This window comes from Scophthalmus maximus, chromosome 8 (assembly GCF_022379125.1).
Source record: "Scophthalmus maximus strain ysfricsl-2021 chromosome 8, ASM2237912v1, whole genome shotgun sequence".
Lineage (NCBI taxonomy): Eukaryota > Metazoa > Chordata > Actinopteri > Pleuronectiformes > Scophthalmidae > Scophthalmus > Scophthalmus maximus.
In genome coordinates, this window is record NC_061522.1 from 17,766,859 (window position 1) to 17,786,040 (window position 19,182).

Below are 19,182 nucleotides of genomic sequence, written 5' to 3' on the forward strand. Positions count from 1 at the left end.
CCTTTATTAATACATATCCTGCACAGATTTTTTTAATGAGACTTTAAAGATTGTGTGAAATTAGACACACTGCAACACCTAAACAACAGACACTTGGTACTCAGTACTATATCGAGCCCTGCAGAGGAGATGTCTTCAGGGGCCACGATGTTTAAAAAAGTTGTGTTGTTGTTCTGTGGGTACGGGACGAAAAAATCCTGTATTTCAGCATTAGGAGAGACAAAACTAACTCTCCTATTCAGTGACCACAGCTGTTTTACTGATCTCCTCTTGGGGTCCTGGTCCCTGTGGTTAAGACCCACAGAGAGAATCGACAAAACTCACAGTGCGGGTGAGTCAGGGTCTTCTCCAGAATCTCTGAGAAGTAGTATATGACCCCTGGACTAGCTGTTAGCCTGTATTTTGGGGGTTGGTGTACTGTGTGTATAGCAGGATACTGATGATATTTGAATCTCTTGGGATTAGGATGGGTTTGTTGCTGTGAAATTGCCAACCCAGGGTTTTCCCTGCCCTGTCTGGCCTGGTTGTATGTGGTTGTGAGTATGGACCTGGCCGCTGCTCTTTCAAAATGACTTGGTGAGAACGGTTACTATGACATCAACAGTTTACTAGATGCTTAACGATCATGGCAGGCGTTCCCTACAGGACACACATAATTCAATTAATGCAACCCGCACCGGGAAAAATGGCACAGAGGGAATAAACTGATCGATCACTTTGTTACTATTCGTTTGTGTCAATCATGGTCCTGTCTGTCTGCTCTCCTAACTGCTCACTCTCCACGGCACTTGTCATTGCTGCAGCTGCCACCAGGAGGCTCCACTGTGGCAGAGCAGCTCAAAACACACCAGGGCCCCACGTGCTCACACACCACAGCTTCTCATTGCAGGCTGGTCTTTGCATGTCCAACTTAGCAATTTAGCCAATATGAGCATGCAGTTACTTCAAAATTTTGACTTCAAATAAATAGTTTTGAGGTAGGAATAATCAAAACTTATTATCTCCAAGACAGTGCCTCTGTGTTACAGTTATATGGGGTGAAGGCAGAATTGAGAGTAAAGTTTAAGGTGGATTAAACTTCCCTCACTGACACAAAACCAACACCAGCTCTATAAATGGCCTGTGTTAGTGCCCATCGCTTTATTTGGCATCAAAGGCTCTGGGGACAGTTGGAAGTAATTAATTTGCAAGAGGGAGACAGAGTGTGTGATAAGTGGATGGAATGTACTCCTCCCTTATACCGCCCCCCCCCCCCCCCCCCCCCCCACACACACACACACAGAGAGACAGAGAGAGAGAGAGAGAGAGAGAGAGAGAGAGAGAGAGAGAGAGAGAGAGAGAGAGAGAGAGAGAGAGAGAGAGAGAGAGAGAGAGAGAGAGAGAGAGAGAGAGAGAGAGAGAGAGAGAGAGAGAGTCCTGCTCCCCTCTGTGTTTGGCCTCTTTTTGAAGTTCCTCTGAATTAAAAGAGTGAATGAGGGGGCAGGAATGTGTGGCGAGTGTGTGCGATGGTGATATGTGAAAATATGGCCGCGTGCTGCTCGTTTACTGTTACCTTTAGGTGCTCAGAGAAGTCGGGGCATGCGAGAGTCAGAGGCTGCGTGAGCTTGTGCACCATGAAGTGTACGGTGTGTGATAAATCCACACACACACACACACACACACACACACACACACACACACACACACACACACACACACACACACACACACACACACACACACACACACACACACACACACACACACACACACACACACACACACACACACACACACACACACACACACACACACACACACACTTCAATATAAGACAACGTAAGGCACATTTTAGTACAACAATCTTTATTCACTCGTTTGCAATTTTTTCACCAGCTGAATAAAAGCAGCCTCTCCAGCGCACACTCTCCTCCCAGAGATCACCCGGAATGAAACATCATCCATCTTCACGGCAATTAAATATTCACTATCCACTCAAGACGCTTAGCTCATTATTTTGATCGTTTTTAAAAAACTAGTTGAATTAGGCATCCGGATTAAGTCCACTGCGGTTACAGTGTTGAGCCTTTTTTTTTTTTTTTTTGAATCGCAGCAAAAATTTAAGTGCTCTGTTCAGTCTGTGAAGCGGAGCTGGTCAGACTTCTGCTGTGGTCAGTCCTCGCAGCATTATTTTTTACCTGTGCGGGGAAAAAAGGAACTGAAATTAATATCTGCCAATCAATGAACATTACACATTCATAGTACTACAACATCTCAGCATGGACGATGGCCAGATGGAATCAACACTGCAATTTCTTTTTGTAAATTTCTACCCAATCAGCTCCTCCGATATCTAGTACTGTTATATAATTTAAAACAAATTGCTATATCTGACAGCCTCTTTTGATCAAAACAAGTTTAAAAACAACTAATAACTGTACAGTACAAGAAAATCATGCATCAACTCTGCCTGCTGCTTTGTAATCCGTTCTGAATTTGAAACACTGACACTGGATATGCATCGAAAATCAGTTAAAAACAAGCAATGGATCATCCAGAGACGGCTGTTTTCACAAAGACCCAGTGCAACACGCAATGTGAAATAAGTCTTGTCAACACGCCGTAGACACGACAGCGACCATCATAATGCTGCCGGAAGGAGCAGAAGACTTTTATTCAAAAGATAAGATTTGTCTGTGGTATGCCAGGAGGTCAACAGATGGCTAAAGACTGGAAGTGTGTGAGATATAATCTTGATTCCGCTCCAGTACACATCAACACGCTGCAGCAAATCATTTAAAACAGGTTAAACTACAGGACGTCCTCAGTGAATGACAGACAGCCTCAGACAGTCTGTGCGTATGTGTGTGTTCTTTAGGTCTGTGCGTGTTTCCTCTGCAGGGTTCCACACACGAAGTCTGTAATTCCAGATTCTGCCCCCTCCCCTCAGCCTTCTTTCTTTTAACTTTCCTCACGAAAGAAAACTTCCTTAAGAGGCACACATGGACACAAACACATTGATCAGCCAGGAATAAAAACACACAACAGAGAGAGAGCGAGAGAGAAATTGAGTAATATTCTAAACAAAAACATCAATACCACCAGAAACACCACAAGAGAACGACAGAAAAGCACCGTGCCTGGACAGAGCCACAGGGACTCGTGCTGTGTGATGTGGCCAGGCAGCAAGCTCTCTCCCTGGGCTCCGAGTGTTCTGTAGTGGTGTCCCGGGCCGGAGGGGGTAACGATCCTGAACTAATTGGTTCATCCTTAACACGCATCCTTATCTTCTGAGTCACGAAGGATTCCGCCATTCAAGGGGCTATTTCCTGTTAACTGTGGCTTTGGGGGTTTATGTGTTTTTACCATGACACGAATCGTGTGGTTTAAAAGCCTTCTGTTCTTTCTCTACTGAAGTTATCTCTGAGGAGTAGAGCTGGAAGGGTGAAATGTGAAATATTATGCACGAGTGTTGTTTGGACCAAACCAGTTTTGCGCTTGTTTGGCTTGGTGTATCTGGGCTGGTGTGACAGCTGTCAATCAAACTGTGGAGTGGACTAAAAAGCTGGAAACAAGAACGCCTTAAACAGGTCGGTCCTCCAACTGGAGGCTACATCCATACTACTACGTTTTAATTTCAAAACTCTACTGAAACACCTGAAAACATGCACGAGTTGACCCTTCACGTACACTGAACATGTGCACGTCTGCCTGAATTACTCCCATATTACTCCTTGCCACTGTAGTGAACAATAACCCCTTTCACACTGGCCAAAAAATCCGCTAACACCCGGCGTTTTCTGCAGGGTGAAAATGTGCAATCGGCATTCAGCCCCGGGTCAAATGACTCTGCAATAGACCCGGGTAATAATCGGCTGCACCTCCGATCAGCATTGATGTGAACTTCACACCCGGGTGAACGCGCTAATTTGCACGATGACGGAGGCAATGAAGGCTCGACTCCTCCGTCGGTGACTGCTGTTACCTCACATGCTGTAGTAAAGAGACCTCTCGCGTGTATGTATGGTAACAAGTAACACAATCCAGATCATCGATGAGGTTTAGAACCGGGCAATTTATTTCAACACTTCGGTGGACATACACGGCCTCATCAGGCGGTCTCTCATTACACAGTGGCCATAAACTGTCGGTAACATGGATGATGTGCGGAGCCCATTCTCCTTGTGGCTGCAGCTACTTACACAACCACAGCCAGCAGCACCAACCTTCTTCTCTCAAACACACACTTCAAAACCCATACGGCCACCTGCTTAAAGGGCCAGGCTCGGCTCGTAACACTGCGCTGAGTTTGTAAACTTTGAAAGAGTGACAAGTACAAGATATAAGGTAGCGTTGACCACTGGCTCACTGGCTACCATGCTTTCTGTTGTTTACTACACTCTTCTTCTTCTTTGTTTTATGGCGCGCACTGCTCTCTACTGCCATCTATGGTCGCCAACTGTCACTACACGATCATCAGACCCTGGTCTGCTCGCAGTGTGAAAGTGCCCAATTGCCGATTAAACGCGGGTCGACCCGTGTTTAAAAAACTCGGGTCTACACGGTAATTTTGGTGTGAAAAAGGTAAATGACAAGCGAGACAGAAAACAGGCAGAGGTTTGTGTATTTGATGAGCAGAGTAAGACCTGCAGGTGAGCAGATGAGGAGGGGGTTGAATGTTCATCGCATGTCTCTGAATACTAAAGAGGCAAAGGTGTGAAGTTTTACAGAAAATACATTTTAAGGCCATGAATGGATTTTGTTTTTTCACGGAAAAAAACTTCGACATTTGTAATTTTAAGGGACCCAGATTAGGTTTTTTTGGTGTGTGGTTTAAGCGATGCCAGGAGAGGAACACTCCTGCAGTGTGTGTTGCATTATGGATTGTTTGTAGCCCATAATGTAGAATCCTGCTGGGCTAGCAGCTTTCTTCAACTGTGTTCATAGTGTGCCTGTTACATAGTCAGGAGTTTCGTAGTTTCTGAACAAAGTCCACAGGATGTCATGGCGACGAACTCAAAAGGACCGAGAGATTTCACAAAGCTAACAGCAGAGTCTGCTATGTGAGAAATGTCACGGGACAAGACAAGTGTTAAAGGAAGTTACTTATGAGTTCATATGACTTCATGTTTTCAAGTACAAACACGAGCTGGAGAAGAGCCAGAAGTCAACATGTATCATCATCTGTTCTGTCCTCACCTGGAAGCTTGAGCCACTTGGGAACCTTGCCTGGGTCAGATTTGGTAGTTTTAGAAGCCTGGGTTTGTGCAGACGGGTCTCGCTCGTCCAGTGTGGGTTCGCTGGTGTCCGACGTCTGTTCAGGAGGAGGCAGCTGCTGCTCGGAGCCCGCAGAGCTGGATGAGGGCGTCGGGGACCGGACCATGCAGCTGGGGGGGGGGGGGGGTAGAAAAAGAAAAAAGGTCAAGATTTTAAACATGTCAGCGGGAAAAGGTTTCTTGAGGAATTTGGAATTTTGACGCAGTATTGTAGATGAGCCGAGCCAGAAATGAAATACTCGAGTGAGATAAAGATCTAAAACCAAGGAGGAGCGATGACCTTGTTAAACAAGCGATGGGACAACAGGTGGGGGGTCACTTTAGGGAAAAGGGCTCTATGTTTAGATGGAGTGGAAAACTTGTGTGTGTGTGTGCGTGCGTGCGTGCGTGCGCGCGCATTGGGGCACCTGCTGTTTAGGCAGAACCTCAAAGGGATTCCAATGATGACAGCTTTGTGACAGGAAAATAGGCTGGTTACTGTGGGATACAAGTGCATTTATATATATATACACACACACACACACACACACACACAGGCGCTGATTTAAGCATGCATACCTTGCAATGGACTCATTTGCTTGCAAGGCCGAGACCGAGGATTCGACGAGTTCCCTCTTCATGTATAAGTCTGCGGAGGAAACAAACACACGGGCGCTAAAACAACGTTGGCTATTGTTCTGTTATATTACATTCCTCAGTAATGCTCCAGTATCTAATTCAAATCCGCACATGAAAGAAAAGAACTGAAAAGACAAAAACCTGTCTTGTCATCAGAGCCGAAGTACACCAGCGCCCCGGGAAACAAGTCAGCCTGCAGACACAGAGAGAAAGACAGGGAGAGAGAAATGAACAGAAGCCTTGAAAAATGTTTGGCATACACGTCATCGCTGCACAACATGGAAAAATCCAAACAACAGCGGCTCCTGCTACACGCAAACCAAGTGCTGCCACCACATCCAAGGCAAAGTCGAGTTGATTTCTGAGGATGATTCATTGCTCGGGGATCTGCACCAGAAAGCGTGGTCCTTTGAAGCCGACCACAAAATGAGCTCCAATCAAATGGTTAGTGAAAACACTTTCACCCCCTCAAGCACAACACTCTCCAGTGATCAGTCTTAATGGTTATAATGGACCAGTCGCAGGCAGATATTATCAACTGTACAATTATGAGGTGGAACCACAGACAGACAGGCAGGAGAGCAGGGTGCATGTCTGACTCCAATAGAAAGGAGACAACAAAAAATAAAATTGTTTAGGAAAAACTTTACCTCCCGCTCATGTGTACATTCACATTCTCAGGTAAGAACGAGCACAACGTTGAGTTGGTTTTAAAAATGTTGTGGTAAAGTTTCAGCAGGTGGTCACCACCACCGACTGACACGCAGCTCAAATGTATTATTATATATGCATTTTGGCCCTATTCCTTTTTCTCCCAGTTAATATATCCTCTGATGTACAACTGGCTTAAGGTAATGTTTACTATACTATTACATATAACGTATATGTAAACTACATTCTTCATAAAAAGTAGTAGTAGTAGTAGTAGCACTTTATAAACATTAAAAGAGGTGATATTTTATCACAGAAACAAAAACCAGTAGAGGTTTATGTAACATTCATATCTACCTGTTTAAGATCTTTATTACCCAATCAATACTGTGATTGTTTTCCATCGACACTCTGGACATAGTTTAGTTAATTTTACCAAAAAGGCACCAGGGTCCCTGTGTAGTGAACTTCAACCATGTAACCTCACGTCTGCATTGATGATATAAACCATTGCTCAATTAGTGATTGAATAGTTGCAGATTAATTCATCGTCTAGACCGTCAAGCGCATCCACATTGTCCAACAGCTGAGCTGATGTTTCCCCACTGGTTGCAGTCCCCCTCTTTTCTTTCAGACCATTAAAATAAACCCTTTTTTAACAGCCTTTAAACAGATGTCAAACAAGACCTCTTGAGTTATTTCTTGGCTGAATACAAGAACTGATGAAAGATTTTTAAAACCTTCTTGGGTGGGGATTCATTATGATAACAATATAGTTCTACAGCTATTAGTTGATCAATATTTGAAACAGTAAATCAAGCAAAATAGCCAGATGTTGCTTGTTGCTGCTTCTCAAATGGTCTGGTGCTCTTTTTTTGTTTTTATTCGTTGCATCATATCACATATTCCTTGAAGCAATTAAGTTCTCATTAAAGACGCGTTTTACAAGATTCTTAAAATCAGTTAGCTTGAAACATCAAAGCCACATCCTGGATCTAATGTCAGCAGGATTACTGAGCGCAAGTGAGCTACTATTGACAATGAGCTACGGCATCAGACAACATCAGAAGTTGTTGCTGTAAAGTCGACATCGGTGTCACCGGTGAAACATTTTCCATGTGACTCAGCCCCACGCTGTTTCAAAGCAGCAGTGGAAATAGAGAACGTTTGACTGTGGCTGGGATTAGGCGGGTTTACCCTCTGCCACAACTTGTTTTACACACACACTGCCCTTTCTGTCTTTGTCCCCCCTCACCCCAACTCACGAACTGGTTGCTAAATTGGGACGTGCTGGCCTAATTGCTATTATCACAGTCCTGTGAGCAGGAAACAATGCGTTACAGTGAAACTGCAGACGTTTCTGCAGTCCGGCTCACTTCCACTCGGGATAAGACAAGATCAGTTTGATTGTGTGTGTGTTAGAGAGAGAGAGACAGAGAGGGACAGAGAGAGTATGAAAAACATATAATAGAGGAAAGAAGAGAGAAAAAGAAAAAGAGGCAAAGCAAATCCTGATGGAAGACAGAGGGAGAGACGGATGAGGGAGGGGACGCCTGGTATCAAAGGGCTTCTGGGTTGGGGAACATTCCTTTCTTGACATGACACAAAGTGATTAGTATGTGTGTGTGTGTGTGTGTTAGAGAGAGAGAGAGAGAGAGAGAGAGAGAGAGAGAGAGAGAGAGAGAGAGAGAGAGAGAGAGAGAGAGAGAGAGAGAGAGAGAGAGAGAGAGAGAGAGAGAGAGAGAGAGAGAGAGAGAGAGAGAGAGAGAGAGAGAGAGAGAGATACCTAGTACATATGCGTGTGTACTTATGTCTATATGACATGACAAGAAAAAAAAAAAGATGAAAGATTCTGTGTGCGTTTAAGATTGATGTATAGACAGGGAAGCGGAGCCAGACGTAGTGTGTATGCGTGTGACATGACACCAAGTGGATTAAAGATTTTGTTTTTTGAGAACTTTAATGCTTTTAAGTCCCTAATGGATGGAGACATGGGGGTGGTGAGGGGGGGCCTAGGGCACATGAGAGGGACAGTGGAGGTGGGGGGGTTGGAGTACCGGAGAGGGACGTGTAGTGAAAAACAGACAGGGAGAGTTCAGAAAGGGACAAACACATGAAAAACTAAGAGACAGATGACTTGCATCACAGCGTCAGATTGGATTCAGAAATGGTGGCACCCGACGGACGGGGACGGGGACAGGGACACACACACACACACACACACACACACACACACACACACACACACACACACACACACACACACACACACACACACACACACACACACACACACACACACACACACACACACACACACACACACACACACACACACACACACACACACACACACAATTTCAAAGTGAGCTTTTGAGGATCATTATCTTTTGTGGCAGTTTCCCCTCGAGGAGCTAAATCTTGTTCATCAACACGACATATCACTTCAAACAACTTTCTCTTCCTCCCCTTCTTCATTCGTCTGCTCCAGGGTCCACGATATAACAAGGTTGGACTTGAGCACTCTTTTGTGCATCAGTCAATCCTAAAAGGAATTATGTCATTTAAGCCCAGATCAAATGTATGTTGAAGGGTTGAATATGCTTTTGTGATTGTAATGTTTCGTTACATGAAAGCATCATGTTTCTTGTACCAATTTGAGTTGATGTTGCAAATAGAGCTGCTGTGAGGCACAAAACATTTTCGGACGCGCGTGTGTGTGTACCAGGGAACTACTTTTTTGCTTTTCATTTGTATGTCTTCGCTCTCCGAACGAATAGCTCTGAGCTCAAAGGCAACAAAACATCAAGGCTGCCCATTGCTCTGAATCCCCCAGTGTGTGAGTGTGTGTGTGTCAAGATCAAAGCGAGGCCTGTATTAACCCCATGTGCCAGCCTGGGAAAAATCAAGCCCAGCTGGGGTCAAGGACAGTAGAGAGGAGGGGAACAAGTGTGAGAGTGTGTAGGAGCAAGAGAAGAGAGGGAGAATGGGAATGTGCTGCGGCTTTGAAGAGGAGAGGGACCAGCAGATAGATTTTACAGTCAGTGTGTGCACGTGTGTGTACGTGTGTGTGTGTATACACGTGTACATGGGCTTGTTTTTCTATATCGATTGGGTCTGAAAACAGTAGCCCATAGGGGGCCAAAAGCTTTGTGGGGACCAGGTTGGAAAACAATATCAAAGTCCAAGTTTTGCAGTTTTTTTTCTGGAGATAGAGTGTGAAGTCAAATTGTTAGTCAATTATCTGCCTTCATGCTTTCAATGACAAGGTGAAGATTCTCACCTGGAAAAGTGTCGCTGAAGGGTCGTCCAGAATGGTTTTTGGGGGCGTGATGACTGAAACAAAAATGGTCAATTACAAACTGGGATGTTACATTTGACGAAGTGATTAGAAAAAAAAATAAAGGACAGAAATTGTGTAAACTGATTGTAGACACAAATGATTTGATTGGGTAATTTCACCACTTTTCTGACACTATGATTAACAGTTGTACAACTAAAGTTAATTCTGTGAAAACAGAGAATTGATTCAGCCATGACCTCACACACTTCCCTGTGTTAAAGTGTTTTTAACACAATTTCAGGTTTTACCACCCAAAATTTTAATTGATTATCTGTTTGATTATTGGACTTTTTTTGCCACGACACTGCTGCAGGCCACTGGATGTCAGCAGTGTAATGTTGTCATAACTAAAGGGAAAATGGCAAAAGGTATCAACATAAGACCCGTGTTGCAATAAACCTGAATTAATAAATAGAAAAATAACTACACAACATGCTCAAACATTTTTAAAGGAGCTACATGGTGGATGTCGATGCTTGCCGATCTTGTGATGAATTACTGGGAAATGAAATGACACTTACACAGGTAGAAACTGAGCAGAGGATTCTCCAGGTGACTCTTCACAAAGTGCCTCACAGTACCAACTGGACACAAAAACAAAGAGAACACGACTCATTGTCCAAGAAAACAGACAAAATGATGTGTTCAGCTACCTCAGTCACTGTAGGGGGTGATTATCATTTCTCTGATGGAATTTCCCTCCAATTTGTTGTTCTGCTGGTTGACGTGTGGCTGTTGGGGCTGAGGGGGATCTAATCCTTGGAATTACAGACCTGTCTCATTCTTTCTGTCTCTCTGTCACTGGTGTGGCTACAGTCATAAATGTGGTGATGGAGCCGCAAGTAGCTTTAACATTGCAGCCATACCTGTGGCTAGCCAGTTGAAATGAACACTACACACAGGCACGCACACGCACGCACACATACACACACCCCCACACCTGTCTCCAGGGGCCTAAAGAAGCCTTGTAGGACATGTCTGTCTGGAAACTGGACCCTCAGGACCACCTTGAGAGACACGGGGAAAGTGGGTCTATTTAAAAATCTGTACATTTCAAACCAGCAAAAGACAAAGTAAACAGCATTGTGATTATTTGATTGTGTCTTGTTCTCACTTTGGGATATCGGTTCATCTTCTCCTTCATCTGGGATTCTCTCAGAGATTGAGTCATCATTGGAGCCTCCTCCAATAACTTCCTAAAGGGAACGACAGAGAAAGAGACAATGAATTGAGCCGCGAGATAAAAAGTAGATTTTGGTGTCAGTATTAGTAAAAGACGAACAGAGGAAAAAGTAGTAGATGTTGCTTCTTCTGCCTTTACTCGTGTGTGGCCGTATATGCGTATGCGTGTGCGCGCGTTGGAGGTAGAGACAAATTGCTGTGGTCGGCTTAATTCCAACCTCTATAATTGCAGTCATTGAAACGGTAGTAGCGCGATGAGGTCTCAAACTGACGGTGTTTGGTCGATGGCTGGAACATAAACGTCTACACAAAATAAACCAGTCGTACTAACGGCTCCTCGTGTGCCATATTTAGAAGCTTTTGTAGAGCTGCATGGTGTCTTGTAAATGAGAACAGGTTGGAAAACACACACACACACAACGTCTCAACAGCTGTGGTCTGCTCCAGCCACAGCCAGGGAGCGCAGAGCAAACTTGCTGGCATCTGTTTTGAGGAACCTCTCATAAATAAAGAAAAACTTAAATCTCACAATGAATAAAAACTTCAAAACACACGCAGCGATGCCCGGCACTCTGCGGGCCGATGGCCTCTCATCACTGCTTTGGTATTGTGCAATTAAGGAGGAGGTCAAAATGCCTCACTGACGACTTGTCTGTCACAAACAGTGCAGGAACAATTTATCTGTTAGTATCACACACAGCCCTCTGACCTAAAGCCAACCATCTCCATCCTCCACCCCACCTCTCGCTCTTCAGCTGGGCGAAGCGCTTCCGCACGTCGTCCACTGTTATTTCAAAGAACTCATCGGGCAGATTCCCGCGGTCCTCCTGCTGACGGGACATTGAGTCCAGGTGGTAAATGAGAGGCTCCCTCTCCACCGGCTGCAGAGAGAAAGTGATAGAATGAAAAGGATGATTTGGCACTAGTGGCTGGAATGGGAATCAAGCTCTTGAATGATGCTATGTCCATTCATGTTGGAGACCAGGGAAGCAGATTCGCTGAAATAGGGGGCAAAAACCTATGACTGAAACAAACAGGTTCACCTCCAAGAACTCCTCCCCATGATCCATGTCCTCATCTGGGTGGTTGGCAGCGACATGACACTGTGAAAGGAACCAACAAGGCTACAAGTTATACTCGATTACCTGTAAACTACATCTTCCAAGGTCAAGAATTAACTTTTAGTCTCCAGCAAAATTTAATCTAGAGAAATTTGCCAATGGCGAAATGAGAAAGTCATAAGACTTCTTAAAGCTAACATGAAGGTTGTCCCACTATGGCAATGCTTCCTGACTTAAAAAAGTAGTAAGAAAGCATTGCTATGGTATGTGGTTAAAACATATGCCACATAAATGCAGTTTCCCTTGTTCGATTCCAGATGGGGACATTTGTTTGCATGTCATACCACTCACTCTGGACCTGGTAAACAAACTCTGGAAAAAGACCATCGTCTTTTAAGCCAAAATGGACAAAAACAACTTAAAATGCTCAAAAGATGGAATGGAAATCAGAAAAAAAGAATATTGAACATCCTAAAAGAATATCTTAGGACTTTCTCTTTTGCACTTTTTGTAGAGAGAAGTCTCACCTTGGTGCTAGAACCGGAGCTGGATTTGGCTTTCTTGGCTTTGGGTGATTCTACTGCAGCATTCAGAGCCGACAAAGGTGAGGATGAAGATAGTGAACGTCCGACTGCTCCTCCCCCAGAGCCCCCGAGGCCCCCGGGGCCCCCGAGGCGCTGACCACCTCCAGAGAAGGGAATGAAAGGGGCTGAGGGAGCACAGTAGGAGGAAGAAGGTGGATGGGAGCTCAGTCCTGACGGCCCTGCTTGCTCGCCATCTTCCTCAGGCGAGCCTCTCTCGACTGGGGGGGCTTTTGAAAAAAACGCATCCTGGGGATTCGTGACCTCTTCCTGTTCAACAGGACCTTCCTGTTGAACAGGAAGCGTGCTTGTGGCAGAGGCGGAGGGAGGAGTTGGTGCAGGTTGAGTTTCCATTGGCCTATCGCGGCTTGAATTTTTTACTGGCACGTCTGTTGTCGACTTGTCTGGATGTGATGGAGGAGGATCGGGCCGAGATGACGAACTCTGTGTGGGTTCCTTTGCAACAGGAGTGGTTGGAATTGCAGCTCTCTCAGTGGCCTCTCTGTCGTCTACCTCTCCAGAAGATTTGTCCTTTTTGAGTAAAAACCTAAGAGAAATTTTAACAATAGCATTATCATACTACACAAAGTGTGATTGGCAGCATTTTGCAGTTTACATTATTTAACAGAATAAATAATGAAAAAAGAGGTGAATTTATGTTTAAAGTTTACTTGATTTTCAACTTTTTTCTTTTTTTCATAGATATTTACATTTGTACATGATGTTTATAGTTACACTGAAAAATATCAAGCCTCAATTACATTTCGTTGTCATATGAGCTTGATAATGACATCTTAGGAATCATTCCCCAAAATCAATTGTGGTCGGGCTAGTGTTAGATGGTATGAATAAACTTTAAACTTGAAGTAGGTTTCTGTATGAAGAATTGTGCAGTCTGCTGTACCTGACAATGGCACTTCCTCCTGTGAGACCCAGTGACTTCAGAGTGGCCTTCTTTAATGCATCTTCCCCACTGACCTACACACACACACACACACACACACACACACACACACACACACACACACACACACACACACACACACACACACACACACACACACACACACACACACACACACACACACACACACACACACACACACACACACACACACACACACACAGGTTTTGTGTTACCATGTTACCATGGCCTTTATGTCTTGAAAAAGGAGGGTGTTAAAGGAACATTTCATACCTCATCTCTCATGTAAACACACACAGGGGTGGATCCTGAGTCAGACTTCTCCGACACGCTGAAATGAGGGGGTGACAGTAAGAAAATAAGATATTAGAATCGAGGATGAATGATATTTTATTTGCTCAAGATGAGACTAAACAAAACCCGGGTCGACTCTCTTGTTTAGGGAAATCAGTTCAGTGATTGTACAATAAAACCTCATGTGTTGCAGTGGCATGCTGTTTGCATGTGTAAACCATGTGTGCTCGATCCAGTGTAGAAACTAACTCAACCATAAATGTTTAACTATGGTTCTCCTCAATCCTGAAAAATCAAAGCTTTAGCCCTTTGCTTCACAACATTCCCAGAGTTTTTTACGCTGGTGTGGGGCTAATAGTCATTTCATGGAACTGTGTAGCTTCCTTGAAAAAGGATTAAGATATGGAGTGATGTCATTTAATAGAGATGAGATGAGGGCTGGACGGATGCACGAGCACCTGGGACCTCACAGCTGGAACTACTGAGTAACAGCTGCAAGTGTGTGTTTGGATGGGTGGTGGTGATGTGTGGGAAAGCTCAAACTCCATGAGAGGAGTGGTGAGAAGAAAGGATGATATCTAACACAGTGTTCGCCTGCGTTCATTCCTGCACAATAACCATCTTCACCTTTCTGGCGTTGTGGAATATAAAGGAAAACACGGGGGGGCACGCACACATCTGTCACCTATACTTGTGAGGACCATACTAGGGCTGGGGGTATCAGTTTATACATTATAATATGGGAAATGTTAAAAAAATGAAAAAATCTGTCACAGCAAAATTGTTGATTGTTTTATAGGTTTTTCAAATTTAATTTTTACTTACAACTAGCTTAAGGGTAATTAGAGAAAATATTTGATTCACACTTTGTAGCATAATAATATCATATCATCAGTATATAATTACTTATTTTTGATAGACTAGAATATTGTTCATAAGAATACTAAAATGCAAAATGGTAGGAGATATTTTGGGCACCAATGATTGTGGAAATACAATTCCCAAGTCAATGAACATCTAGGTTAGAAAATATCTCGTTCATTTAAAAAGTTACAAGCTGTCTACCTACAATCCAAAGGTGAGCAGTTATCCAACTCTTCTATGTAAGAAATGCCAAATCACTGAGCTTAAAACAGCAGAGTGAAACTAAAGATCACAGGGCTGTGAAACATGATTTTACAATCTGCAGTTTAACTTAAGTCACTTTTGAATTCTGTTCAATTTCAGATCAATTTGAACTGAAAATTCGTGAAAATTCGAATCAAAAATTTGTTTTCAGTCCAAAGACAAACACACGTGACACACCTGATCTGAGGGAAGTGTGTGAGCAGGTCCCACAGGCTCTGTCCACAAGAGAAGGAACTTTGGAGTCGAGAGCCGTCTTCCATCTGAAGCGCAATCCGCACCTGATGAACATCAAACCATGTTAACACACACAACTGGAGTTAACGTGTGAAAGACCAGAAACGAACTGAATACACGAGCCCACATGATCCCAGATTAAACAGCGAGTCACAATTATTATCAGTCCATCTACACATCTAACCTCATAGCACATTCAGTATGTATGGACTTTGAGTGTGTGATAACTATCTAGTGACAAAGATGTGACAGATGTGACCCTGAATGGATTTGATCCAGAATTATATCATATACGTCTTAGAATTGGCAGAAACATTCAAATTATTAACTCTACGAATTATTCATTTGATGTGTTTGATCACAAGAAAAATCAATAGGAAACACTGCATTAACACTAAACACATGGTTAAACAAATGTCCAGCTGACCTTTTCTTTAAAAACAAATAGAAGAAAAGCATGTCTCAACATCAAACCCTTCACATTGTTGGAATGTGTGACAAAAGGTTTCCTTAAATGCAGAAAAGGAAATGCACTGCGCTAAGACTCAACTCCCTAGGTGGTCATTCCAAAGATTTGGCTCAACAATCGCAAGCAATTTTGCAGGAAGAAATTTCTTTGAAAATCAAACCTGATTAAGCTGCACATCTGGGCCTGTCTCAGTCTGAAGCAGAGTAACACCAGGCATCAGTGAGTCTGCAGTCTGATGTTACTCTTTTTTGGATTTTTTCTGTTGTTCTTTATCTCTGAGTCACATTATAAGTTGTTCATGTTTACACAGCAACCATGTAGTCCAGCACAGACAACCTGCAGCACGTCGGCACACTGGGAGAGATGAAAAGAGCCTTGGCTGTCGACGGCCAAACATGAAACACTTTCACACACCAGTTTGGCTGATGTGAGCGCTGGGGGAAACTCTGTGTGTGTATGTGTGTGTCTGTGTGCGTGTGAGGGGGGCATGTGTACAGTGCAAGAGTGAGTGTGTCTGAGTATATAAAACCTGTGAGGTATCAACACTCATCCATCCATCAAATGAATAAGAACAAGAGATCAAACCCAGCCGTGATTTTTACTGCTTAGATTATAATGCCGTGATGTCATAGGAAACTACAGCTCAGCTACAACAAAGTGTTTTTTTGAATGCAAATCAAAGACAGAGAGCACAGATGGAGAATGTATGCATTTTCAGGTAATAAAGAAAAAAAAGAGAAGCCCACACAATATTATTTGCTATAATATTGGTTTTCCAATATATCATGGAGGATTATTTTCCCCGGAGATAATTACGGTTTACACGATTGTCTGGTTCAACACAGGTGTCTAATTATCCTACTGTGATATAGACAAATTATAAAAAATCTGAATAAATAAGTGGAGAAATCAAAATAACACAAAGGCTTCCATACAAGGGTAAAGGTTGGATGAGTGACCCACATGCTATGGTCCTCACAGTCACCAGATCTCAATCTTTTTCACAAAACAACCTTTTAAAGATTCTGTTTGACAAAAAAAAGAAAACACATCACCACTGAAGAGCAAACAGTTTGACATTAAACCACGGTCAAATTCCCAATGGTTTGTGTTACTATCTCAAATATGTAATGATCATTGAAACAAGTGTATTATTATCGCAATTTTAATAATGACTTGGGGTAAATGATGTTCTGTATCTTGTCTCCCAGAGGCAGGCGCGTCATGCAGTGTTGGTTTGTTTGGATCAACTGAAAACATGGCGGACGGTATTAACACCACCCCAGAGGTTTTTCCCTCTAAGAGGACCGAATCGGAAGCATGGTCATATGATCATATTTATTTGTTGTGCTTGGGGACACTGCATATACTCAGATGCAACAAAGGAGAGTGCGTGCGTGTGTGTCATTAAAATAATTTAGTGAATTAGTACTTTAACATTTTCTGCACATTATAACAACAACCTCATAATATTGATATTATGACATTAAATTTTCATACCATTTCTAATCTATTCACCACCATCATGGAAACACCATATAAGTGAATATCTTTTGGGAAAAATGCTGCTCGTCCCTCCAGTAACGTTCAGACACTTGGATAATCTGGCAGAAAAGGTAAGCTAACAGTTCCACGTTTCACTTAAACTGCTTTCAGACATGCACTGTTTACCAGAGTATGTGAGAACGCAAATGTCCGCAAATGTTACTCTGGACATTTCCTGAAACTTTTCCTGCCAGCTCCCTCGTAAAAAATTCCAGAAAATATCAGAGTGAGCCCACTTGAGAATACAGCAGGAAACTCTCTGGAAGAATGGCGGCCAGCGCTCTGCCCCGCCCCTTCGCCTAAAACGTTACGTGCGTGTAAATCCGACGTTATAAGATCAGTTTCTTTCGCCTGAACGTCACCAGTAATAATGCCTAGTAGAGACAATCACCATAAATACCCTGAAATATTTTACTTATATATATATAATATAATAGACACCTATACTACAATTATGTCATTATTATGTAGTCAACCACTACACACACACACACACACACACACACACACACACACACACACACACACACACACACACACACACACACACACACACACACACACACACACACACACACACACAGAGCATTAGTTTCAACTAACCTGGCTGTCCGGTGCTGCTTGTTTCCTTGCACTTGTCACCATTTCCAGTTTTGCATTGTTGGGCAGGTTGGCGAACCTCCATGGCACCGTGAGGTCGACGACAGTCCTCTGGAACCTGTCAAAAGGTGACGACAGAAGAGAAGCGACTGAGGATTCCTGTGTAATAATAGTAAAGATTTGAATAATGACAACCAATGCATATGACTAGAAATCTCTCGTCTGGAGCTGCTAAAGTACTGCGGTCATCTGAGAAGAATATGATCCAGTTAAAGTCAGTAATACTTTTTTTCCCTTTTGTTAAAATGGAGGTAAGTTGATACATTATGACCTGCATTGTATCTCATCTGTGCAAGTAGTATATCAAGACATTTTAGTCTGTTTTTCTTTTATGTTGCTAACCTGTGGTTGTCCAAATACAATTTGACAAGCTGTGTACAATAGCAATAAAAACAATGTCTTTAACTGGTTAACTACCCATCCGTGTGTACTGAGACGCAGTCCCGGCTCAGGGATTGAGATATCGACACGTTACAGCTGAGGACTTGAATGTGACATGTTGGTACTGTGACAGCTACGCGAACCCACTTGGCAGCTGACTCACTTCAAGCCGTGATCGTCCGGGTTGAATCCGTGCTTTTTGCAGACGTCCTCCAGCACCTGAGGGCGACACGTGCATGAGAGATGTCACAAAGGAACGCAGGTCAGATAATGAGGGGGGAAAAAGTAGTCAGGCTTCATCAGAAAATGATCCGTCACTGGCTAACTATTGTTAGCCAACGAGCTAACTCAAGAGGGAAACAGTTGCGCCGGTTTGTAAAACGAGAGAACAGAGTGAAACCGCCCCTCGACGTCACGGAACACGAAACGTGTTTCAAACACGCGTTACCTGTAACAACAGCGTGTTCGGAGACACTTTGACTGCTTGTCTCCTTCCATTCGGAGTGAGGACCGTCACAGCTGTGCCGCTGGCTGCCATTATGTGTCGTGACGTCACGTTGTTTGTTTGAATAAACTTTATTGACTCTGCACCGGGCGGAAATGGTTTAAAGGGTCAGCTCGCATAAATTATGCGGGGTGAAAAATACATGTTTTTTGCAGGTGAGTAAATTAAATTGTTGTTGTTTGTGGTGCTCTCAGCATTGGGAGTGATTTTACCGTCATTTGTGACAATAGACTGTGTTTAAAAATGGACGTCGTCATCAGGTCCAAAAAAGTGAAGCCACTGCGAACGTGCCTGTATTCTTTCTAATGACCAGCAGAGGGCGACTCCACTGGTTGCACTACGAAGTTCGT

At 43.4% G+C, this 19,182-nt stretch overlaps 1 protein-coding gene across 2 annotated transcripts; it reads right to left on the bottom strand.

Annotated features, from left to right (window-relative positions):
- Nucleotides 1-1,828: 1,828 nt before the first annotated feature.
- aspscr1 (ASPSCR1 tether for SLC2A4, UBX domain containing) lies at nt 1,829-18,919 on the bottom strand. 2 transcript variants are annotated; one of them, XM_035638438.2, is made up of 17 exons: nt 18,776-18,918; nt 18,491-18,546; nt 17,890-18,004; nt 15,216-15,316; nt 13,890-13,947; nt 13,596-13,669; nt 12,638-13,238; nt 12,093-12,152; nt 11,791-11,930; nt 10,982-11,063; nt 10,808-10,874; nt 10,389-10,451; nt 9,808-9,860; nt 6,015-6,066; nt 5,814-5,883; nt 5,179-5,366; nt 1,829-2,177 (listed from the first exon to the last, which is right to left on the bottom strand). In XM_035638438.2, the coding sequence occupies exons 1-17, from the start codon at nt 18,863-18,865 to the stop codon at nt 2,167-2,169; spliced, it is 1,881 nt and encodes a 626-aa protein (XP_035494331.1). In that variant the 5' UTR covers nt 18,866-18,918; the 3' UTR covers nt 1,829-2,166. The 2 variants fall into 2 exon arrangements, with proteins under 2 accessions (XP_035494331.1, XP_035494332.1); XM_035638439.2 differs by lacking the exons at nt 1,829-2,177; nt 5,179-5,366; nt 9,808-9,860 and having other exon boundaries at nt 18,776-18,919.
- Nucleotides 18,920-19,182: the final 263 nt, after the last annotated feature.